Source organism: Somniosus microcephalus, chromosome 13, assembly GCF_052327205.1.
Source record: "Somniosus microcephalus isolate GS21.2 chromosome 13, FLI_Smic_1.0, whole genome shotgun sequence".
NCBI classification, from domain to species: domain Eukaryota; kingdom Metazoa; phylum Chordata; class Chondrichthyes; order Squaliformes; family Somniosidae; genus Somniosus; species Somniosus microcephalus.
In genome coordinates this window covers 18,184,066-18,209,857 of record NC_140999.1, presented here as the reverse complement: position 1 = coordinate 18,209,857, position 25,792 = coordinate 18,184,066, and the positions used below count along the sequence as shown (strand labels likewise).

Genomic DNA, 25,792 nt, shown 5'->3' with positions numbered 1-25,792 from the left:
ATGACCAAAGGTCAAAGAGGTAGTTTTTAAGGAGCCTCTTAAAGGAGGAAGAGAGGCGGAGAGGTTTAGGAAGGGAATTCTGGAGCTTGGGGCCTAGGTAGCTGAAAGCCTGGCCGCCAATGGTGGAGTATCACAGAATCACAGAATCTACAGTGCAGATAGAGGCCATTTCGGCCCATCGAGCCTGCACCGACACATATCCCACCCTATCCCCATAACCCCATGTATTTAATCCCCTAACACTAAGGGTCAATTTATCATAGCCAAATCAACCTAACCTGCACATCTTTGGACTAAAATAGAGGATGCACAAGAGGCCAGAATTGGAGGAGGAGCGCAGAGATCTTGGAGGGTTGTAGGGCTGGAGGAGATTAGAGATAGGGAGGGGCGAGGCCATGGAGGGAATTGAAAACAAGGATGAGAATTTTAAAATTAAGGTGTTGCCGAACTGGGAGCCAATGTAGGTCAACGAGCACAGGGGTTAAGGCTAAAGGGACTTGGCGTGAGTTAGGATACGGGCAGCAGAGTTTTGGATGAGCTCAAGTTATGGAGGGTGGAAGATGGGAATGTTGGAATAGTCAAGTCTAGAGGCATGGATGAAGGTTTCAGCAGTAGATGAGCTGAGATGGGGTGGAGTCGGGCGATGTTACAGAGGTTGAAGTAGGCGGCCCTGATGATGGCGTGGATATGTAGTCGGAAGCTCATCTCGGGGTCAAATACGACACCAAGGTTGCGAACGGTCTGGTTCAGCCTCGGACACTTGCCAGGGAGAGGGATGGAGTCGGTGGGTAGGGAATGGAATTTGTGGTAGGGGCTGAAGACAATGGCTTCGATCTTCCCAATATTTAGTTGGAAGAAATTCCTGCTCATCCAGTACTGGATGTCTGACAAGCAGTCTGAAAAATGAGAGACAGTGGCAGGGTCGAGAGAGGTGGCGAGGTCGAGCTAGGTGCCATCTGTGTACATGTGGAACTGACGTTGCTGCCCCTTGGCGACATCATCTGAAAATGCATGTACTGTAGTTGAGAAATAGGAAGGGGCCAAGGATAGATCCTTAGGGGACTCCAGAGGTAACCGAGTGGGAGGAGCAGCCTTTACAGGTGATCCTCTGGTTATGGCTAGATAGATAAAACTTGAATAACTTGTAGAAATTGCATGCCTCCCAGACCAAGACAATAATCTTCAGAGAGTGGACAATTTAAGTAACGTGCAATTAAGAGTTACAAGAGTCGTTACTTTTATATCATGCATGTTGAATGTCTGTCCAAGGGTGGGATGCCATTTAAGGGTTAGGGGTATCTTAGCTAAGTTAGGTTCTCTAATTGGAGGGAGTTCTCTCCATGTTGAGGCATATTTCTTTCTTCCCTCCGACACTATGGAGCTGCTCAGCTGATTCAGTTTTATTGTGTTTGTGACTTTGCCAATCTTAAGATTACTCTTAAATGTGGGAGCTCTCTTCATCAATCAATGCTGATATAAATGTTTAATCAGTCCTTCAATATCTGATGTGGTACAGGAAACTCTTTTTTACCAGGCACCGACGGGACCGGCGTGGTGCCGGTTGATCAAAAAGTCCGGATTACAGAGAGGTATACTTCCCAAGGTACGAGAGCCCCGTACACGGCCAAAGGTGCAGGAACCCCGGTTACTCGGCCACAGATCCAGGAACCCCGGTTACACGGCCACTAATATATAGTAAAACTTACCTGAACCTACTCCTGAATTTTACTGGTTAAGAGAGATTACCGGATATTTAGGTGTCGGTTAAAAGAGCGTTTCCTGTATTTAGCTACAACTTTTTATAATGCATTGAAAATTTGAGATATAAAATGGATAATATTTTTCTAAAGAATGCTAATAGTTTATGTTGTGGACAAAGCTAATAGCTTTCATTTTGTGTTTATAGGCCTCTGTTGGTAGACAGAGTCCACGTGTGGTGTTATATCGAACACAGAATCTATGTTCCTTAGAAAACGGGCTTCAGTCTGGAGGAGGTATAGTATACTAATAGTTTCAGAACAGTTGTGACTTATTGGGGATTATTGAAATTCACTTTTTGTTCAAAGAATTCTCCTTTTATATCTTACATAAGAACATAAGAAATAGGAGCAGGAGTCGGCCATTCGGCCCCTCACACCTGCTCCACCATTCAATAAGATCATGGCTGATCTTCTACCTCATCTCCACTTTCCTGCCTTATCCACATATCCCTTGATTCCCTTAATATTCAGAAATCTATCGATCTCTGTCTTGAATATACTCAACCACTGAGCCTCCCCAGCCCTCTGGGGTAGAGAATTCCAAAGATTCACCACCCTCTTAGTGAAGACATTTCTCCTCTTCTTAGTCCTAAATGGCCGACCCCTTATTCTGAGACTGTGACCCCTGGTTCTAGACTCCCCAGCCATGGGAAACATCCTCCCTGCATCTACCCTGTCAAGTCCTGTAAGAATTTTGTATGTTTCAATGAGATCACCTCTCATTCTTCTAAACGCTAGAGAATATAGGTCTAGTCTACTCAATCTCTCCTCATAGGACAATCCCCCATCCCAGGAAACAGTCTGGTGAACCTTCGTTGCACTCCCTCTATGGCAGGTATATCCTTCCTTAGGTAAGGAGACCAAAACTGTACACAATACTCCAGTGTGATCTCACTAGGGCCCTATATAATTGCAGTAAGACGTCTTTACTCTTATACTCAAATCCTCTTGTAACAAAGGCCAACATACCATTTGCTTTCCTAATTGCTTGCTGTACCTGCATGTTAACTTTCAGTGATTCTTGTACAAGGACATCCAGGTCCCTCTGAACACCAACATTTCCCAATCTCTCACCATTTAAAAAATACTCTGCTTTTCTATTTCTCCTACCAAAGTGGATAACTTCACATTTCTCCACATTATATTTCATTTGCCATGCTCTTGCCCAGTCACGTAGCCTGTTTATATCCCCTTGAAGCCTCTTTACATCCTCCTCACAACTTACATTCCCACCCAGCTTTGTATCATCAGCAAACTTATATATTACATTTGGTCCCCTCATCCAAATCATTGATGTAGATTGTGAATAGCTGAGGCCTAAGCACTAATCCTTGCGGTAACCCACTAGTTACAGCCTGCCAACCCGAAAATGACCCGTTTATTCCTTCTCACTGTTTTCTGTCCGTTAACCAATCCTCAACCCATGCTAGTATATTACCCCCAATCGCCCTAATTTTGTTCAATAACCTCTTGTGGTGGCACCTTATCGAATGCCTTCTGAAAATCCAAATACACCTCATCCACTGGTTCACCCTTATCTATTCTGCTAGTTACAACCTCAAAAAACTCTAACTCTAAACGTAGCCAATGATTTCACTTTTTTTTCTGACTTAAGAGACTCTCGAATAGGCTTTCCCTCCCTGCCAGGCTGTTCCGGTGATGTCACTTCCGGGGAATGTCTCCATTGTAAATATAGGTGTTAGAACATCCAGCAGCCTGAGAATAGCTGTGGATTTTTTCAGCCTTTGGAATCTACATTAAATAGCAAATGGAGAAGGTTCACCCAGAGGGATAATAATCATGCTCTTTATGGTCTCCCACTGTTCATGTTATTTATGAGCAGTATGAAGAAGCGTATTCTTGTAATGCTGTAACTTTTGCTAATAACATTAAGCTGTTTTTCCAGGCGATGAGCAGAAATTTTCTGAAATTTTCGTTTAAATGCTCAGATTTTGCCCCCAAATCCATGGAAACCCTCAGATGCTGTGACTGGTGGATGGTGCTGTCGTTCACTCTGAGGGAGGGCACCCATCTGCTTCTAGACTGGTCCTATTTTCCTCTCTATCCTGGAGTCCTCTGTCTCCAGGTCTTGATCTGTCAAGCTGCATGTCACTCTCTATCCTAGTCCCTGTGTAGAGTGGCCCTCCCTGCTCCTTCCCAGATACAAATTTGAGTCGAAGGAGTGACAAAGGTATGGATAACGGTTTCAGTAGCAGAGGAGTGAGGCGGCACAGAAGTAGGTGTCCCTATGGAGGTTGAAATAAGTAGTGTTTGTGGAGGATATGATGTGGAAGTTAAGCTCTGCTTTTGGTTGACTGGATGTCGAGGTTTGTTACAGGTTCAGCCTGAGCAGGTCGTCGGGAAAGGTGACCAGGGACTGATGGGAATTGAAAATCATGGCTTTGGTCTTCCATGAGTAGGAAGAAATTTTGACTAATCCACGGCTTGATATAGATTAGGCAGACTGGCAGCATGGAAATGGTTGTGGGGGTCAAGGGAAATAGTGGAGAGGTAGAGCTGAGTGTCAAGAACAACATATGTGGAAGCTGCCCTCTGACACCATGTGACACAGTATAAATGAGGAAACGGAGGGGTCTGCAGAGATGATGGGATGTGGGAAAGAGAAGCCATTGCTGGAGGTACACTGTCTACATTAAAATATGGTGAGAATGGAGCCACCTGAGGGCAGTCATACACACCTGAACAGTGGAGGAGAGGCGATGGAGGAAAATGGAGTAGTCGACTGTATGGAGTGCTGTGGATAGGTTGAGGAAGATAAAGAAGGACAACGCACCATCTTCACAGTCCGAAGATGTTATTCATGGCTTCGACCAGAGTGGTCTTGGTGCTGCGAGTACTGGCAGGGAGAATGTCTAGGAATACTGGAATACTGTACTCCATTTGGCATGCTGTAAACACATCGGGCTCGATTTTACCGGTCGATGCGGCTTGGGGGCGGGACAGCTGCCTTCTGGGTTCCAGTCCCGCCCCCAATGACGTCCGATGCACAGACGCGATTTTGCGTCAATTGGCCTTGTTAAGCCCGCCCTGCGGGTTTGCCGGCCAATTAAGAGGAAGCCGGTGTCAGATGACGTCAGTTGATGACGAGTCATCTGCTGGTTTTCTTAAAGGGGCCACACACTTTTTTGACAGCTGATTTTTCAGTGTTTGACAGCATTAAGGTGCTGCAAACACTGACAATCACTACAAAGGTGAGCCCTTGCACCCAGGCTCTCCAGTGACTCCCTCCTTAGGCTAGAACAGATGGCCGCTGCAGGTGAGGTTACAGAAGTGATCTGTCACTGGTGAGAGAGGTTCTCCCAATGAGGTGGGACTACACACACAATTCAAAACTTGTCGCTTGCAGAGAAGTCTAAATACATTAAAAATGATTTTCCCAACATTTTCTTACCTCTGAAACTCACCAGTGTACCATTGGATCCTTCACACCACTTCTGCAGCTGTCATCAATGCACAAACATTACAGTAGACCCACAGCACACCACATATACCTGGCGTGGTGTCCAGACGTTGGGAAGCATACAGTGGATCTGTCAAAATTGCAAAAAGGCTGTTAACTGCCTGTTAACAACCTATTAACAAGCAGTTAAGTGCCTATAATCATCTTCCCGCCACTAGGTGTCGGGTCTATGTGCAAATCGGGGACCTGACACCTGGGAAGATTGGAGGTGGGTTGACAGCGGGTTTCCGACCCGCTGTCAATCTTTGCAATTTTGCCGGATGTCCCGCCTCCAAACCCACCCCCTGAGCGCCGGCAAAATCCCCCCATCATCTCTGATTCCTCAAGGCAGTAACTAGTGAACTAGAAGATGACACTCCACAGTTCTACAAGATCAACATTACATCCTTCAGCGAAAGATGCAGCTAGCCTAATAATTATGGAAGTAGAGATGGTGTCAGCAACTACAGAATAGTGTCAAGATGATGACCCTTCATCAGATGACTGATGGCAAGAAACAGTTGGCGCTAAATCAGCTGGCTTGAGATTGCTAGGGAGAAAAGGCAATGAATGTCCATTTATTATGGCCTAAAGTTTGGTTCTATTGATGAGGGTAGGAGAACAGCAACTTATATTTGTAGAGTGCCCTCATGTGGGAGAATATTGCAGGATGCTTAATAATGAAGAGAAAGTGGACCAAGTGGCGATGAAAGGGAGTGTGGGAGGTGGAACCCTAAAGTACAAATCGAAGAGAGAGGTTTTCGAGAAGCTTTTGAAGGAAGTCAGTGAAGTGACGAGGAGTGATTTAGGAAGAGAATTCCAAAGGGCACGGGCATGATTTTAAAAAAATGAGCCACTAGTGGTTGAGAGAGCTGGAAACAAACAATAAGTCAGCAGAGAGCAAGGTGCATGGTAGAACTTGTGGTTGGACATGATCACTGTGCTAAGATAGGGCAAGGCTACGTAAGGATTTGTAAATCTATACAAGGAAGTTGAGATCAGTGCTAGGAAGGAGTAAAGCCATGGAAGGATTTGCAAATGAGGACAAGGACCTTGACATCATTACACTGGGGAACAGGGAACCGGTAGAGTTTGGCAAGGACCGTGGTAATGGGCGTGCACGAAAAGACGTGAGCCACAGAGTTTTGAATTATTTGCCACCATACCCTATCAGCGACTTCAAGGGGTAATGCTTTGTCACGTTGAGAATAGAAAGAATCCCTTTCTTGTCCTCAAGAATGAGAGCACAACTGTTTGTTTCTTGTACATAAGCAAGATTTCTGATTTATATATTAAACTATATTGTGTATCTGCTTATTTCCTGTTTAACTTTCTGTTATCACAACTATTAGTCATGCTTTATGTCAGTCTTTAATATTTAATATCTTTAAACCGGTATAAACATTTGTAATGGAATTCCTGTATGTAAACATTTGCCTGTAACTATGTAGTTGCAGACTCTGGTCAGTATGTGGAGCGAGTTTCTGAAATCTTGCCCTACTCTGCCGGCACCTTATTTACATTTTAAAAAATCCATCAACTGACCATGGGTCCACAGGCAATTTACTAATTGTAATTGAGATGTAGCAACAGCAGTTGAGATGTTCCGTGAGCAGGGACACGGGCCTTGATTTGATCGGTGTGATATTTGCAGTCTCCCACTTGGAAGAAATATGCAAGACTTTTAATTTTTCTCAATTTCAACTCTGATTCGTGTAATTCACATGAGTAACAGTGTCCTGGGAATTTCTTAACTGTGTGTGTGTGTATATATAATCTTTTTCCTTTCTTGAGTGGACTAGGGAATAAGGAAACCTTCAGAGAAATGACATTTCTGTCAGCGCTACACTCTCTCTTTCTATGCAAAGCCACAATATTATGAAGTACTTTTGCAATCTTAAATTGTTTGCTCCACTTCAGTAGCTAACTTCAGCAGCATGTTTATTCTTGCTGGCATGTATCCTTTCAGAAGCGTCTAGCTTTTGCAGTCTATTTTCCTCACTGCCACTATTGCAAATGCAACCCTATTCATCTATCTACTGAATTCTAGTCGCTGTTGGAGGGAAACAGTGCTAATGTTTAGGGAATCCTGAACTGTTCTATATAAATTTTGGCTCTAGCATGTAACACTTCAGACAGAACGTTAACAGATCACAAATGAACAGTTTTTATGGCCCCTTCCCAAGCAGAGGAGCTGAACATTGTCCAACAATAATTAGCCTGTAATTTGCCTCCGCATGTGCTGCGTACCTGAGCAGTGGCCTTAAAGGGGCACACCAGGATAGTAGCTGAACGTCACAAGTGTGCTCCGAATGCTAGAATACCTTTGTACATTGTAGTGAGAGATTGGTTATTACTATAAATATAAAATTATGTTTCTAACAGTCAACTTTTACACTATCATTCTTACAACAACATGATCCCATTTCTCTCTCGTGAAGCAGATGAGGAGAAACTTCTTCACTCAGAGGGTAGTAAATCTATGGAATTTGCTACCCCAGAGAGCTGTGGAAGCTGCGACATTAAATAAATTTAAAACGGAGATAGACAGTTTCCTAGCTGATAAGGGAATTAGGGGTTACGGGGAGCAGGCAGAGAAGTGGACGTGAGTCTAGGTTCGGATCAGCCATGATCCTATTGAATGGCGGAGCAGGCCCGAGGGGCCGTATGGCCTACTCCTGCTCCTACTTCTTATGTTCTTATGTAACGGACAAGAATGAGGAACTAACAAGAGTTTCCAATGATCTAAGACGGTTCCTCACCGATTTGAAAACCATGAGGGAATCACTGGGACTATCAGAGAGGGCAACCAATGTAGTTTTTCACTTGTATCATTCTTAGAACTACCAAAATGTATATGTTGAGAATAAGTGTCATTTAAAAAAAATTTAAATCAATTAACCACTTTTTGCAAATTACTTCATTAGTTCCTAACTCTTATTGAATTGTGTATTTCTCTTTAGGCTGAACTAGTGTGTCCAAGAGAATGTGTAATTGTTAAATTTGTTTTTGGTCTTTTAGCTGGCTCAATGGGCTCAGCAGATCACAGATTCAATTTGGCCGATATCCTGTCTCACAATTACACTCCTCAGGAAGAAGAGGAGACGCCTGAAGGAGATAAATCGTTTGAGGATCTGGAAAGGGTAAAGTCACATTAAGAATTTTTAAACTTTTAAATCCTGAATGTTGTACAGGTATAAGCCTAACGTGTGATGAGGAGGATGACAGAGATGAGGAGGAATTTCTTCACCCAGAGAGTGGTGAACCTGTGGAATTCTCTACCACAGAAGGCAGTTGAGGCCAATTCATTAAATATATTCAAGAAGGAGTTGGATATATTTCTTAAGGCTAAAGGGATCAAGGGATATGGGGAGAAAGCAGGGACAGGGTACTGAATTTGGATGATCAGCAATGATCTCATTGAATGGCGGAGCAGGCTCGAGGGGCTGAATGGCCTACTCCTGCTCCTATCTTCTATGTTTCTATGTGATTTTGATTAATGACTAGATATGAATGAATGTCAACCGTACGACTCTCAAAAATGTCGCAGTGTTTGCTCTGATCTGTTTCTCTTTGTTGCCACTCTTCTGCCCCTCACCCCAGTCAGAGCAGTGGAAATCATTTGTGCCTGATTGTGCATTGTAGTAACAAGATATATTTGAAAAAGATAGCTGAACTACAGAATTCTTCGAATGTTGAAACGGTGTATTTCTTTGATAATTGAAGACAGGTAGAAGAGTTCCCTGGATGTTCAGCACCTCAGCCTCTCAATCCAGTTGCTGGCAGACAACTATAGTGTACTCCTGAATAACTGTCATTTTGCACTAAAAATTGGAATCATCCAGTAACTTGAATTAATTAATATAATACAGCAAAGTGGGATTCAGAGCTAAAAAGTAGTTACATTAATTTGAATTGAGAGGAGTAGACCGTATTTTGCAAAATTGTCTAATAAAGGCGAGTAATGTGATTTCATCCAGTCTTACCTTGTGTAGTTTCACTCCTCTATGTTATGTCATATGTCCTTTTAAAGTTATGGTGTATTATATTAGCATTCAAAAGCCTTGACAGAGGGGCAAACAAGGAACCAAGGTTCATGAGTGTTTATTTTAATCTCTTTATGAAGGAAAGTGATGTGCCTCTAGAAGAACTTCTAGCACTTTATGGCTATGAAGCATCCGATCCAATCTCGGAGCATGAAAGTGAGGGCAGCTCTCCCAGTGAGCTTGCTGATAACTTGCCGGATATGACCCTGGATAAGGTAAGCAGTTCTAGTTCTGTTGAGACTTGAGTTGGTGATTTTTTGTTTTAAAGCAATTAACCAATTGCTACCAATGTTTGCTTTAACTCTTATAACAAACTAGTGGATATCCTTTGATGTTGCTCATATTGATCAAAGGAAAACGTAGAAGTTTGTGAAAGATCTGGTACGAGGCAGTGATGGAAGTGGATGCTGAAGTGTTTTTTGATCAGAAAGTGTGATTTTTTTTTCTGTGCTGTGGGCACATTTAAAGTTTAAATGCTAAAATCTTAATATAGGTAGTAGATTGCAATGTTCATGTCTGATTAATGTGGAATAATGTTTGCTGATAAAGGTGCTGTCTGCATCCAAATCCACACCTTTACCAAAAGGAACGTGCAGCGTCTCTGCTGCTTTCTCTTGTCTAACAACCCTGATGCTGCCTTGGCATCAACTTAAGTGTAATCACCATGGTTTCTTTTTAAACCTGCAGTGGGAATGCAAAACGTTGCTTGGAAATTTCCACCATTTTCTACTTTTTTTGACCAGCACCAATTAAAATATTGCTTGGCGTCTGCTTGAATACATGAAATGCTGGATAGTCATTTCTTGTCTGTTGAAAATACCAACCAACAGGAAAGTTTCAGTTTAACATGCAAGTAAAACGGTTGAAAGAAAACAAATGCTAGAAATTTGATTGGCGGGGGGTGCGGTGAAGAAATGCTGAAAATTAACAGCAGGTTGATCAGTTCCGATGGGCTACACCTGAAACATTAACCTGTCTTTCTCTTTCAGGTGTTGTGCATTTGCAACAGTTCTATTTTTAGACATGTAAAATGTGCCTTTTATCAAAACAAGAAGGCTTAAGTGCTTCATGCCTGGCAGTTAGTTTGAACCGCTGTCTCTTAATCTTATGATTAACATTCAATAAACCACTTGCACTTTGTTCTTGTGATTTAACTGCCTCATGCTTCCTTGAATTGCTATCTTGTAGCTTGATCTATTGGCCTATATTAATAAAGGCAAGACTCTAAATTTATTGCACAATTGGTTAACAAGCTCAACCAATTCCATTAAATTGATCTTGCCAACAAAGCATCTTTCAACTTGTATCCCATTTATAAAGGGCGTTCCTTTTCAAGTAATCGAGGAAAAATGTATGGTGATGGTTTGTTTTCATCATTAGTCACAGCAATAGATAAAATACGTTTGGAAGATGCAATAGGAACTCCAGCTCTGAGTGTGAAGACTTGGCTTTATTCAGTAAATATAAGCAAATTGCTGAAACATAAGTAAAAAATAACTAAACATAAAGAATAATAACTCCTGCCTTTTGTTGACAGGAACAAATAGCTAAAGATCTTCTTTCTGGAGAAGAGGAGGAAGAAACCCAGTCTTCAGCAGATGATTTGACTCCATCAGTCACTTCCCATGAGGCATCCGATCTTTTTCCCCACCCTCTGAGATGTAAGTTGTATAACGTGATGGTTTACAAGATCCTTATGGATGGGGAAGGCCATTTAACCCATCTTAATTCATTCATTCAGAACAACACTACACTCTCCTTTGCTACATCTAATTGTTAAATTATTCCATGGTTTTCACTTTCACCACTCTGCCTGGAAGTCCATTCTAAGCGTTGCTCACTCTGCATAAAAGGGAAGCTCAAATCAGTCTTAAAGTTACCTTTTACTAGTTTGAGCCTATGTCATCTTAATCATAGCTTTTCCTTTTCCATTACCTCACCAGTCATTAGAGGAGGAATTAAATAAATGTTGCCTACAACAGTTTGCATGCCGAGAGAAAAAGGAGAAAGGCAGAATGATCTGAGTAAAAATAATTTAGGAAAAACTGCTTACAATCTGCATCACTCGACTCTGACCGGTTATATTCCACATATGACCTTTGACTCTTAACAACACAAGAACCACTTGGGTAACATATTTCAGGTAGAGAAGATCATCGGTCCATCTCCGCTGCCCGTTTCAATTTTTCCTTTCTTTCTAGTGAAATATCTCTATCATTATTAATAATCGTGAATGCTTTTCAGATCCCAGGAGCGTGTCTATTTCACTTTTTTTGAGACTGCACTAAAATGTTCTGTTCAGCTGCCATATGTTGATTACCCCTTTGTTAAAGACAATTTATCTTGAATTTATGCAGCTTGGTTCTGAAATTCTGTACAATGCAGAAAAATGGGTCCATTTTCAACCTCTTCCTAATCCAAAAAAATTCTATTAAGTTTCTGATTAATCGTCTCTTCTGGAGAAAGAAAAGCTCCAGCAGTTAGACTTCATAACTGAGCCCTCTAAGTTCTGGTATTGTAGTCCTCGTTGAACCCTCTCTGATTAGCCTAATATTTGTTCTGAAGTAAGAGACCAAACCTGGTCACAGTATTCCAGATGGAGTCTCAATAAGGCCATGCACAATTTTTAGATCACTTCTTTCAGTTTATGTCATATCCTTATAAATTTAAAAGAATTGAGTTGGTTAATATCCATCCAGTTTGACTGACTGTTCAGTTTGAGCGATGTGATTGGTCTGTGGTTACAACATCACCACTAAATCTGAGCATTTATTGGTCAGAATACCCTCTTTAGTGCTTGCTAAATATATACTTGGCAGTAACCAGGAAGATGTGTGATTTACAGGAAACTTTGGTTTATCCGGAGGTTGTATGTCCGGAAACCTCTATCTACCGGCAGAAATCAGGAGCCGTTTTGTTAGGTTTTTTTTTCTTCTTGTCGCTTTGTTTTCAACAGTCGGGCTCTGGAAAGTCTCCCTGAAGCTGTTGCTAAGCTACAGAGATGCTTCCAAGGTACGGGCCGACTGTTTACAAGCTGTTGCTAAGCAACAGTGTTTGTTGTCAGATTCGGAGATGAAAACCTCCGTATGCTTCAACATTAACTTTGTATGTCCGGCAGTTTTGATAGATCGGCAACAGCTCGGTCCCGTCGGTGCCGGATATAACAAAGTTTCCTGTAGTACCTTTTGGCCACCATCTTGCTTCTCAGTCTAGTGCTCTGTCTTTCTGCTACTCCTTGCTCTAAATACTTACTCTGAACTATTTTTCAGCCCCTTCTTCTGACTTGTATCCATGAGCCCTGCACTGTCTTTTCACTTTATTTTTTTACAAAAATGAGTGGCTTTGGGTTGGACTAAAGATGAAAATCAAAAGAGGGTCATTGAAGCTTGGAGCAGCAGGTGCATGAAGAAAACTGGAAAACATTGAGTGTGTGATTGATTACCTGTGCTCAGGGAGCATTCTTGCAGGAAGCAAGACAAAAGCAAAGCAGGAGAGAATGTAAAGAAAAAATATAAAAGGAGAGGAGAAGAAGAAAATAGAAAAGTAGAGGAAAAATAAGAAGAGACTGGGAAGAGAAGGAAGAATCTCCAGAATATACTGTGACCCTAAGTTATGGGGCAGAGCTTCTCAGGATAAGGTTTCTGAGTACTAAACCCTTTATTACTTGGCATTACTCAAGAATATCAATTATGAGAGCATTCAATTTTTTAGAAGCAGGAAAAGGCCATTATGCCCAACAAACCCATTCTTTTTTCATAGATCTGTCAAGATCTCACCATATTTCTCATTCATTGCTTTCTCCAGAAATACATCTAATTGGGGAAAGTGCATATTTTCCAATGTTGGATGACAACCTGCTGTGATGCCCTCATAATCCATTAACCTCCCAGCAGTCACTGGTCAAAGGTTGCATATCAATGTCATTTGAGCAAGAAGGTATCCAGTGCCATGTGGAACCATGCTGCAGAATGAGAGGCCATCTCCAGGAGATGAGTAGTGAAATTTTGAAGCGGGATTGATCTTATTTTCATGGAGCGGGGGGTGGGTGGAGGTGGAGGAAGGGAGTAAAAACTTTAGGCATGAAATTCCTGTTTTAAGCAGGAAAATATTTCTCGAAAACCACATTTTAAAGCTGCCCACAATTTTGTTCGTGGGCCATAAATTAGGTAGGGAAAAAAATCCCTAATTTTTCATTAGCGGAACTTCCTCCAGTCTTGGTAGTCTTGTTAATTTAATATTGTCCTCTAGTTCTGCGGTCACATTAAAACACTGAAAAGGCTGCTAATAGTGTGAGCAGGTTATTTGACTTCTTGAATTATCTTATTTCTCCAGTGAAAACCAGATTAGCTCTGTGAGCTTCTCTTTGAACTGAATTTGAAGTCCTAAGGTCATATTACTTTGGGTTATCTCATCTGTAGATGATTAACATTTTAAGGGGGGAAAATTGGCTCGTGCCCCCCTTTGGTAGCGCCCCAAGCAGGAAGCTACTGGAAGCGCTCCCCCTCCCTCATGGGGCGCTCCCATGGAATATCGCAGCGCTATGTGCAGAGGAGTGCCAGGCTGACCGATCGCGGCCGGCACCCCGCAGCAGGAGGCGAGAGGGGGCAGGTGCTGGCAGGTGGGCCAAAAAAAATGGCCGCCCATCACCCGACCTTTAATAATCACCGTCTTGGCTGCAAAAACACCACCCTGACCCTGTCGGACATAGCGTCCGACGGTAGGTCGGGGGCGCGAGCTAAGTTTGCGGCCGGGGTGCGAGCGGGGCGCTTCACACGGCGATGACGCCATCGCCGGAGGCGCAGTGCCGCGGGGCGCTACCGCCACCGCTAGCCTCCCGCTGAATTTCACGGGAGGCGTTAGTGGCGCTGCGCCCGGGCGCTCGTTGCTTTGCGCCCCGCTCGGGGTGCTAACGAGGTGCAAAGCAACCGAATTTTTCCCCCTAAGACTCTTTAATAAAATGTATTTTCACCTCCTGTACCTGGCCTAATTCCATGAAGAAATGTGACTGGATATGGAACTTGAGACTTAATTTGTTCATGAATTCTTTATACCCTAGTCCATCACACTGCTGGAATTCCAGATATTTTATTGGAAAAAGTGGACTAGCAAAAAGCTTCAGCCCATGGAAGAGTCCCATTGCTGGTAGTAAGGAGTTGTCCCGTATGATAGAAATTTCAAATGCAAAGAGTAGTTGGAAACATGAAGCCATGGTAGTTGTATTTAAAGCAGTGTTGTGTTATGTCTGACATTGGTGATAGGTACTCGATTGCCTTGGCCTGAGCACATGGCGTTTGATAGTGCTATTATCGTTGTATTGTGTCTGACATTGGATATAGGTATTCGATTGCTTTTGCCTGTATGTGTTTGGATCAGCCATTAAAAGCAACATGAACTGAGCTCTGCTTACGGCCTCTGGATTATCTTTGCAAACGCAACATTTGGATTGGATATAGGTATTTGATTGCTTTTGCCTGTAGTGTGTGTTTGGATCAGCCATTAAAAGCAACATGAACTGAGCTCTGCTTACGGCCTCTGGATTATCTTTGCAAACGCAACATTTGGCGATGAGGATGGCTGAAATCTCTCTTCCACCACCTCCTCCCTTCCTTGCACTACCCGGTGAGCCGCCGATCCCATGGGTTCGCTGGTTACAGTCCTTTGAAACCTACCTCATTGCTCTTGGACTAGAAGATGTGAGTACATCACGGAAAAAGGCACTGTTATCCCATTGCTTGGGAGCGAAGGGCCAGCGTGTTCTTGGGACATTATGCACAGCAGCCTCAATGCAAACATATGAGGCTGTGGCTCTGTTAAGCACACACTTCTCTGCCCCACAAAGTGCCCTCCTGCGGCGATTCATTTTTAGACAGCGTCACCAACTCCCCGGTGAGTCGGTGCATCAATACGTGGCTAATTTGAGGGGGTTAGCTAGCTCGTGGAAGTTCGGTGCACTACAAGACGAGATGGTGCGTGATCAACTAATAGAGCACACCAACAACGTGAGAGTGCGTGAAAGACTGTTACTCGAGTCCGACGATCTGTCGTTGTCACAGGCAGTCAACATTGCCTTTCAAGTGGAGTCTGCAGCTGAATGTGCAGTGAAACTAGCACACACACCCAGTGACAGCACCCTCGGCCCCGACAGCTCTGACACGGTAATGCTCGCGCGACGGCAGCAACGCGCGCTACCACGGCAACAGTGTGGAAACTGCGGATCTTGTTCACATGCTACCAGAGCGCAGAATTGCCCCGCGCGCGGCCAAGCCTGTCGCAATTGTGGAAAAGAAAATCACTTTGCCAATGTCTGCCACTCTGCCCTGGTTGCTACAAATGAACACTCTCAGTCCTCAAGCACTATAATTCACAACGTGAGCTCTGGGCCAGTAGTGGCTTTCAAGTCATGCACAATTAACCTGAATGATGTGTGCATCCCGCTGTTGTTGGATACCAGTGCCAGCGTCTCACTGCTGAATATGGACACATTTAAACGCTTTTTCAGCTCCCTGCCACTCTCTGCGCCCTCCACTGCCCTTTGCGGGTATGGTAATTCGAAAATTGGACTAGTGGGCTCAGTCAACCTCACTGTACGCTATGGAACAAAAGTTTTGCCAGATTTTTGTTTTCATGTGGCACGCCAAGGAGCTAACCTGATGGGACTGGATCTTTTCACTGACCTGGGTTTTTCTCTCTTGGACACCGGCGGGTCTGCAATTCTGCACGTCACCCCACCGTGACGCCAAACATGGCCAGCACTCTTCGAGGGTCTGGGCTGCCTGACTGCCTTCACCCACCAGCCCATGGTTGACTCCACCGTTACCCCTGTCATTCAGCCACTGCGCCACATCCCGCTTGCTCTCCATGACGGGGTCACAGCTGAACTAAAGCAGCTACTGGAAGCTGGCATCATCGAACCAGTTGATGCCTCCCCATGGGTCTCCAACCTGGTGGTCGCAACGAAAAAGTCAGGTGGTCTACGCGTCTGTGTCGATCTTCGAGCAGTGAATAAGGCCGTAATCCCTGACACATATCCACTGCCCACGTCAGAGGAACTCACAGCACAGTTCTATGGTTCCATCCTGTTCTCGAAACTGGACCTTCGACAGGGCTATCTACAGGTTCCCCTCTACCCCAGCAGCAGGGACCTCACTGCTTTTGTGACACATGCTGGCGTCTTTCGGTACACCAGGATGCCATTTGGACTTACCTCTGCACCCAGCTGCTTCCAAAAGGTGATGTCCTCTGTACTCGCGGGCATTCCTGGGGTGGCCATCTACCTGGATGACATTGTCGTGCATGGGCCCTCGACCTCCACTCACGACGAACACCTTCACAGAGTTTTCATGGCTCTAGCAAAACACAAGCTCACACTGAATGGCGAAAAGTGTGTCTTTGTTGTTTCAGAGATCGAATTTGTGGGGTTTCAGTTGTCGGCTGACGGTATATCCCCACTCCAGTCAAACGTGGATGCCATTCACAGCATCCCAGAACCCAGCTCTGCAGCACAGGTTGCCTCCTTCCTTGACATGACTGGGTACTACCTGAAGTTTTTGCCCCAGTACTCAGCCCCACTGCGCCAGCTCCTGTGAAAGGATGAGCCCTGGGTGTGGTCACAAGCCTGTACAGAAGCTGTTCGCCGCCTCAAATCGCAGCTCACGTCGCCTCCAGTGTTGGCTCACTTTGACGTCGCCAGCCCCACCCTCGTCACCTGCGACGCGTCCGCTGCAGCTGTGGGGGCGGTGTTATCGCAGATACAGAATGGAGTGGAGAAACCAATCGCCTTTGCCTCCCGAGCCCTTAGCCCCACTGAACAGAAGTACTCGGTAGGCGAGCGTGAGGCATTGGCATGCGTCTGGGCATGTGAGCGGTGGCACCTGTACACGTATGGCCGTGCCTTCACCCTGCAAACCGATCACCAGGCTCTCACTGCCCTGCTGTCGACATCCGGCATGGGCCACAGACCACTGCGTCTACACTGCTGGTCTGACCGCCTCCGCCAATACAATTCCAGTTCACACCAGGACGTGACAATGTTGTTGCAGATCTGCTCTCCCTCACTGTCACTGCCCCAGCCCCACTCATCGGGTCTGAACATGTGGAATAGGATATCGTCCAGATGCTGCACACGCCTCTCCAAACCACAGTCTCTCTCCAGGAGCTCAAAGAGGCCTCTGAACAGGATCCGGCCCTCTCCCAGCTGTGCACCTTCATCAGAGATGGCTGGCCTCGCAAGGTGCCTGAGGAACTGTCTGCCTACTCCAGAGTTAAAGAGGAGCTCTCCTGCTGGAATGACTCCTGTGTTGCACGTGGGCTCTGCACTGTGGTCCCAAGTGCCCTTCGTGCGCGTGTTTTCTCCATGGCGCATGAGGGCCACTTGGGCATAGTGAAGCTCAAACAATGATGCCGAGACCTAGTGTGGTGGCCGGGTATCGACAGGAAATCGAGGCCCTGGTCAAGGACTGTGCAGCCTGCCTTGTGAGTGGCAAGACTGGCCACCAAGCTCCTCCACCCCTGCAACCCCTTGCCTGGCCCTCTCCGCCCTGGGAGCACCTGCAGCTGGACGTCTGCGGGGAGATCCATGGTGTCCCCCACCATCAACGGTTCCTAGTGGTGACCTATGACCTGCACTCAAAATGGCCAGAGGTCACTGCCGTGGGCTCCGTCACCTATCGGGTCATCATCGATATTCTTGAGTCCCTCTTCTCCTGCTGGGGGCATCCAAAGGCCATCACCACAGACAATGGCCTCCAAATGGTCTCTTCGGAACTCTCTTACCTTGAGAGCAAGGGCATCCGTCACATACACTCCGAGTCAAATGGGGGGGTGGAGCGTTTTAACCAGACACTGAAAAATGGCCTCAGAGCACACCTATCCCAGGGGTGTGCGTTTGACAAGGCCCTCCTTCACACACTGCTGCACTACAGAGCCTCCCAGCATTCCACTACAGGGGTCTCACCCGCATCCCTCATGCTAGGCCGTGAGCTCATGCTGCCCCTTGGCAGGCTCCGCCCCTCGCTAGCTCAGAGCCCCGCTCCACCGGCTCAAGCCACAGTCGCTAGACAGCAGGAGAAGATGAAACTCCGCTTCGACCAGTCGAAGAGGGCCAAGGCGTCCAACATCTCAGTCTCCGATTGGGTCAGAGCCCGCAGGCCTTACCGCAACAATAAGATGACCTCATTTTGGTCCTCCCCTCTCCAAATCAGCCGCCAACTTGGACCAGCCACTTTCTGCCTCACTGACGGCTCTCGGTGGCATGCCAGCCGCCTTTGGAAGGTGCCAGCACCCCCTGATGCGGGATTATACGGACCTAATCCCCCAAGCCTTACCCCCAGAGTGGCGGGATGCACATGTGACTCAGCCAGCCAACCCTCAAGCAGATGTTGTGCCTCAGCCTGCTCCTCGCCAGTCCCCACTTCGGCCTGCTCTTCACCAGTCCGCACCTCGGCCTGTTCGTACACGTTCTCGCCCTGGCCACCTACAGGACTTTGTCACTACATTTCATGTTTGAAATTCTGTGAGGGGGGAGGAAATGTTATGTCTGACATTGGTGATAGGTACTCGATTGCCTTGGCCTGAGCACATGAACTGAGCTCTGCATACGGCCTCTGGATTTATCTTTGCAAATGCAACATGTTGTCCAATAGAAACCGCGTACTATCCACAGGTGTGGCTATGGCGACACTATTTTAACTACATGCAGGAATTTTAGTAGAAGAGGCCTCGCACACAATACAGGAAACTCTTTCGTATCCGGCACCGACGGGACCGGGATGGTGCCGGTTGATTAAAAATTCCGGATGACGGAGAGGGTTTTATACCAAGGCTATTTTTAACAAACAAAAATAATAAAATCAAGAAATGTGCAGTATAATTGGGTACTCACCTACAGAATGTTGTATTAAATGGATGGTGGAAGATGCTTGATTAAGTACAGTACTGCCAGTTGAGGGTAATCCATAATTCTTTAATTATTTAACAGTAAAACAAAACTTATAAACGACTGTATACTGTAGTTGACTGTACACTTATTCCAAGTCAGCTGGTTCATCAGGAATATCCATGCCAGCTGGGTCATCAGGATCATGCACTTCAACAGATTCTTCAGGCACTTCCACTGCTTCAACTCTTTTGGAAGCTTTCTTAAACATGTCCCGGATGTCTGCTTGCTCAGTGGACTCTTGCCTTTTTTGTAGAAAGGTGGAATGCAAAATATGGAGTTGCATAACTTCTTGGGCAGAGTGGCAAGGCTGCCTTTCAGCAAATTGGAGGATTAAAGCAAATCCTTCTGCAGCTTTAGCCCAAGAAATCATCTTCTCTTCAGAAATCTCATCCTCTTCACTTTCCATCTCACTTTCCTTTTCTTTGGATTCAAAACAGTCTCAATTATTTCATCTTCACTTAGCATATGCACAACACCAACTTCTCTATCTGCATCAACCCACTGCTCAATATCACTTTCACTGAGGTGATGTAGAGGGTTTGCTGGGCCTACATTTTTTACCATGCCAGCCATTTCCATTACTGTACTCCTCTTGGGACGAACATTGAACCCATGAAATTCCTCCTCTGAAGAAGAACCTTCGGCAAACATTACAGAAGGCCACAATTTGCGCCAGGCTTGTCTCAAAGTGTGACCTTTCATCAAGTTCCAGGAACATGCAACATTAAAGATGGCATCTTTAAGATTGTATTCCTTCTGAAATGTGTGAATATTGTCATCTTGGTTTATCAGTTTATGTAGGAAGTCTTTCTTGTAATGACACTTGAGATTTTGGATAATGCCCTGGTCCATGGGTTGTATGAGAGAAGTTACATTTGGTGGCAAATAAGTGGTGAAAATATTTCCCGAAACCAACTCGGATTCATGCGGATGGGCTCTACAATTTTCAAGCAATAAAATGCATTTGCTATCTTCGGGTTTCCCTATTTTACAGAGATGTTCCCTCACAGATGGAACAAAAATATGATGGAACCAATACAAAAAGATTTTCTTATCCATCCAAGCATTTCTTTGAGCTTTGTACTCAACAGATAAGTGCCTCACATTTTTAAATGCACGGGGATTTTTATACTTCCCAATGACAAGAGGTTTAACCCAGTGTGATCCAGCAGCGTTCGCACATGTTAGCATGGTTACTCGATCTTTATTTTTCTTGTAACCTGAAGCATTAGCCTCATTAGCCCCAGCAAGCGTTGATTCTGGCAGAAACCTCCAAAATAAGCCAGTTTCATCGGCATTGTATATCTGCTGGCGACAAATCATGTTGCTGCACAATCCGATTGAAATAATCGCAGTATTCTTCGGCGGCGTCGTAATCAGCTGATTTTTTTCTCCCCGGAAATATCGAGTTGTCGTATCCCGTGCCGTAACTTGAAGCACGTTAGCCATCCCTCGGAGAAAGCACACTTGTCAGTAAGCTCCATCGTTGCATAGAAATCCTTCACTTTCTCGATTAGCATGGGTCCGGAAAGTGGAGCACCCTCTGAATGCTTAAGAGAAAACCACTCATAAAGCACGGTATCCAGCTCTTCAAGCTTAGGCTTACGAAGCGTACGCCGTTTCTCTACACTCTTAGATGTCTCCGAGCTTGAATAAAACTTGAACAGCTTATCCTTCTGCGATTTGATGTCGTAGATTGTTGACGAACCAATTTTGAATTCATTCATAATGTTCATACGCTTCTCCCCCCTTTCTAGTCTTTGGCATATGTCGATTTTCGGTTTTAAAGTTAACACCGCTCTCTTCCTTTTGCTTTGACCAACTTTTGGGAATTCCATAATGCAAGATGGGGGAGATAATTCACGATAAAGATGGAGAGACACAGAAAAATGGCAGATTGGAAGAGACTACCGGCAGCACGGGAGACACACAGAAAAATGGCAGATCGGAAGAGACTACCGGCAGCGCGGGAGAGTCAGACTCCTGTTATTGAGGTGTTCGGGCTTCCGACAGCGCCAAGAAGCCGAGTAGTGGCAGTTTGGAGAACTATCCCCACAGACTAACTTGGCCACCGCGTGAGACTCGGACTCGGCAACATTTCCGGTTATTGAGGTGTTCGGATCGGAAGAGACTTCCAACAGCGCCAAGAAGCCGAGTAGTGGCAGTTTGGAGAACTAGCCCCACTGACTAACTCGGCCACCGCGGGAGACTCAGACTCGGCAACCTTTCCGGTTATTGAGGTGTTGTTTTTGGAGTATGAATTTTGCCGGTTATTAGAGAATTCCGGATATTTAGGTGCCGTTTAAACGAGAGTTTCCTGTACAGCAAGCAATTAGAAAGGCAAATGGCATGTTGGCCTTTATTGCAAGGTGGTTGGAGTGCAAGAATAAGTTTTACTACAGTTGTACAGGGCTTTGGTGAGACCACACCTGGAGTACTGTGCACAGTTTTGGTCTCCTTATCTGTGAAAGGACATACGTGCCTTAGGAGGTTCACTAGATTGATCCATGGGATGAGAGGGTTGTCCTATGAGGAGAGATTGAGTAGATTGGGCCTATACTCTCTGGAGTTTAGAAGAATGGAGTTTAGAAGAATGCGAGGTGATCTCATTGAAACATATAAGATTCTGAGGGGGATTGACAGGGTAGATGCTGAGAGGTTGTTTCCCCTGGCTGGTGAGGGGGCTTAGTCTCAGGATAAGGGGTTGGCCATTTAAGACTGCGATGAGAAGGAATTTCTTCACTCAGAGGGTTGGGAATCTTTGGAATTCTCTATCCCAAAGGGCTATGGATGCTGAGTCGTTGAGTATATTCAAGGCTGAGATAGATAGATTTTTGGATTCTAGGAGAATCAAGGGATATGGGAATCGGGCAGAAAAGTGGATTTGAGTTCGAAGCTCCGCCATGATCTTATTGATCTTACAGGCACGAGGGACCGAATGGCCTGCTCCTGCTCCTAATTCTTATGTTCTTACGTAAATGTACTTCATGTGTATATTTACTTAACATCTACCACCGTTCAGTGTGAAACTTTGGAGTCTTTCTCTTTCACCAAATTTGAAATTCTTGCATGGATTTATTAGAGGCAGCGCGTCTTAGTGCAGCTTCTAGGTTTTTCTCCAGAAGTTCCGAGTGCTACGTTGACTTTATCAGAGTGATTGCTGAGAATGTTGACTTGCACAACAAAATGCGACCCTGCTGTCCACCCAGAATGCGGTTGGATGCCGTTTGCCCTTTGCAATGATGTACCCCGTTGAAACTGCTTGTTATTGGTTGGGCTTGCTTTCTTCTGCTGGCCTGAAGTGGTTTTTCTGATTGGTCAAACTGACCATGATGACGGCTCCCCTCTCCGTGCAATGTTGCTGGTGTTTCCGTGGCACTGAAGTCTGGCGTTTTCACCCGTGCTGCACACCATTTTAGCAGATAGTCAATAAGCAATAACCAAAAAAAGTAAAGCACATACAATAATTAGGTAACCACACCTCCCCCCCCCCCCCCCCCCCCCCGACCCTGAACACGGGGGGCCCCACAAGGATGTGTGCTGAGCCCCCTCCTCTACTCCCTCTTCACCCACGACTGTGTGGCTGTTCATGGCTCCAACACCATCATCAAGTTTGCGGATGATACCACGGTAGTAGGCCAGATCACCAACAACGATGAGTCAGCCTACAGGGAGGAGGTCCAGCATCTCGTGAAGTGGTGCGCCGATAACAACCTGGCCCTTAACATCAAGAAAACCAAAGAAATCATTGTGGACTTCAGGAAGTCTAAAGGCGGAAGTCACACCCCCATCCACATCAATGGGGCTGTGGTGGAAAGGGTGGACAGCTTTAAGTTCCTCGGAGTCCACATCACGGAAGACCTCTCCTGGTCCCTCAATACCTCCTCTCTGGTGAAGAAGGCCCAGCAGCGCCTATATTTCCTAAGGAGGCTGAAGGGATGTAACCTGTCACCCCTGATCCTCTCTAACTTTTACCGCTGCACAATAGAGAGCATCCTGACGAACTGTATCACAGTATGGTATGGCAGCTGTAGCTACTATGACCGGAAAGCCCTGCAGCGGGTAGTCAAAACTGCCCAACGCATTACCGGCACCTGGCTACCGACCATAGAGCACATATACCAGAAACGCTGTTTACGGAGGTCACGGACCATCATCAAAGACCCTACCCACCCCAGCCACAGTCTGTTCGCCCTCCTGCCATCTGGGAGACGCTACAGATGCATTCGCACCCATACGACCAGATTTAGGAACAGCTTCTTTCCCAGGGCTGTCATCCTACTGAACTCCACAAATAAACTCTAAAGCCTGCACATCTGCCAATGCACTTTATTATGGTTATGTTTATGTTAATGTATTACAAGCCAAATGTATGTTGAATGTTTAAATGTCTTAATCTAAATGTACACTCTCGGGAGCCGCAAGCCTACATTTCGTTGTACTGTACTTGTGCACTAACAATGACAATAAAGTTGATTATGATTATTATTATAATTAAACACTTGCGCACTCTGCTTTTCATCTTATCATTTTACCAACAAACGCACAAAAAGTTTAAAGTACACATGCATACACTGTGTGAATGAGTATTGAGATCACATGCGCAACCTTGGTCTCTAATACTCGTTTTTTTATTTACTAATCAGCCACATAAATTTGGAAAATAAAGCTTGTGGCTTTTTTTTAATTAGAAAGATACGTGCCAAGGGTATCATATTTCTTTAAGAATTATTGCTTTAAGAAAAAAAGAACCTGCATTTATACACTGTAGCGCCTTTTACAACCTCAGGACGCCCCAAATCGCTTCACAGCCAATGAAGTACTTTTGACGTGTAGTCACTGTTGTAAGGAAATGTAACAGCCAGTTTGCGCACAGTCCCTTGCAATAAGATAAATGACCAGATAATCTGTTTGGTGATGTTGGTTGAGGGATAAATGTTGGCTAAATTGATTGAGCGGCCCTACGAGGGAGGGATAAAGGGAGCACTGAAGAGAAATGGAATGCCTTCAAAACCATCCTTACACAAATAGAAGCTGTGTATGACCCTAGAGTTAAAAGGGCACATGATAAAACAAAACCAAATTGGTCATGTCCAAAGAGAAATTAGACTAAAAGAGAAGCATTTTTACAGGTTTAAGGAAAATAGCTTTTAGGAGAACCGGGACAGGCATTGAACTCTCCTCGGCAACAAAATATGCTGTCGGAACAACCAGAAGGGCAGTGGAGAAGAGGATAGTAGACAGGTCCTTCTTGGCTATGTTGGGAGTCAGGGAAATTAAGGACTATATAGGGCCACTGAAGGATTCCCCAATGTAGATACGGGAAAACACCCAGGATATGGCAAAGGTTTTAAGCGGCTACTTTGCATCAGTCCTCACCACTGAAGATGATGTTGGGCTGCCAAAAATACAGCATAGGGTTGGTGCTATAATTGAACGTCAAAGTTGATGTAGATGTAGTCTTAGCTCTAATTTTATCTCAAATCAGGTTGAGCTGCTGGCCTTGGTGGCACTCACCCTGGTGTGCTCAAAGAAACGAACTGTGCTCTGTGAGTCAAATATTTAACAGCTTGCTAAAGCCTGGAATGTTGCCTATGGAGAGAGACCTATGAAATATCAATATTTAAAAGCGTCAGTAATTTAGAGCCATGAAACTACAGGCCTAACTTCAGTTGTATGCAAGCTGGTAGAAGGGATCAAAGATGCACTGTCTGACTTTGATAGATGTAATACCCACTGGAAATGTTATGTACGCTAAGTATGGTTATCAATCTTTAACTTAGACACTGTATTATCATTGTTATAAATCCCTGGGTTAAAGTTGGCCATGTGAAGGTACGGCAAGAACTTTTAAGGACACAATGTGACTAAGAGCAGACTTTCCATAATTCTGCACCAGTATCAACTGTTGCAGACAGTGAGGCTGCGCAGTCTCCAGGCAGAAACCCCAGGAGGAAGGGGTGGAGTCGGGTTTTTCGAGCGGGAAACGGGAGCGACTGGAAGAGAAGAGGGCAGGAGCTCTGAAAAGAGGGCTCAGGAGGCAAATGGCTGCCGCATCCCGTCCCGGGCTTCCAAACTCGGCCGCCGCCCTTCATACTAGTAGCTCTGCATCCAGAACTCAAAGTGGGATTCAGTGATCGTGAAGAGAATTCAACGAAGGGGTTCGGAATCGTAAGTCTTGCAGACATTATACATACCATAAGCTCCAACTTAAGCGCGCCAACGAAAGAGTGCACTCGAATTTGGACACAGGGACAGATTCTCCTTTGAATCCATATAAATGGAGAATGTATGTTATGCCTAGATTCATTCTAATGTATGCAAATGTCTAATTTAGGTCATTGACCCGTAATCGTCTTATACTGTCTGACGTTAAAACTATAAAGTAAGATAATTAGAATTAAGCCATTGTAGTAGTGATCTCCTTACTGGACTATAGAATACTGTCTACAACAGAGACCACATCTCACATATATCTAGAGAACCGTGAAGGGGTTACATTTTGGGGGCTCATCTGGGATTGTGGTCTATTTATGTCAGTAAACTAACAGTATTGAATGCTCATTGCTAAGAGAGTGGTTTGTGGTTT

At 45.0% G+C, this 25,792-nt stretch overlaps 1 protein-coding gene across 3 annotated transcripts in view; it reads left to right on the top strand.

Annotated features, from left to right (window-relative positions):
• LOC147108101 (mesoderm induction early response protein 2-like) overlaps nt 1-25,792 on the top strand; it is a 137,110-nt gene that overhangs the window by 12,499 nt on the left and 98,819 nt on the right. For all 3 annotated transcript variants that reach the window (XM_086004588.1, XM_086004590.1, XM_086004589.1), the window contains 4 exons: nt 1,907-1,994; nt 8,242-8,363; nt 9,347-9,481; nt 10,804-10,927. In XM_086004588.1, coding sequence (XP_085860714.1) covers nt 1,907-1,994; nt 8,242-8,363; nt 9,347-9,481; nt 10,804-10,927 — 469 coding nt within the window. The remainder of the gene's footprint in view (nt 1-1,906; nt 1,995-8,241; nt 8,364-9,346; nt 9,482-10,803; nt 10,928-25,792) is intronic.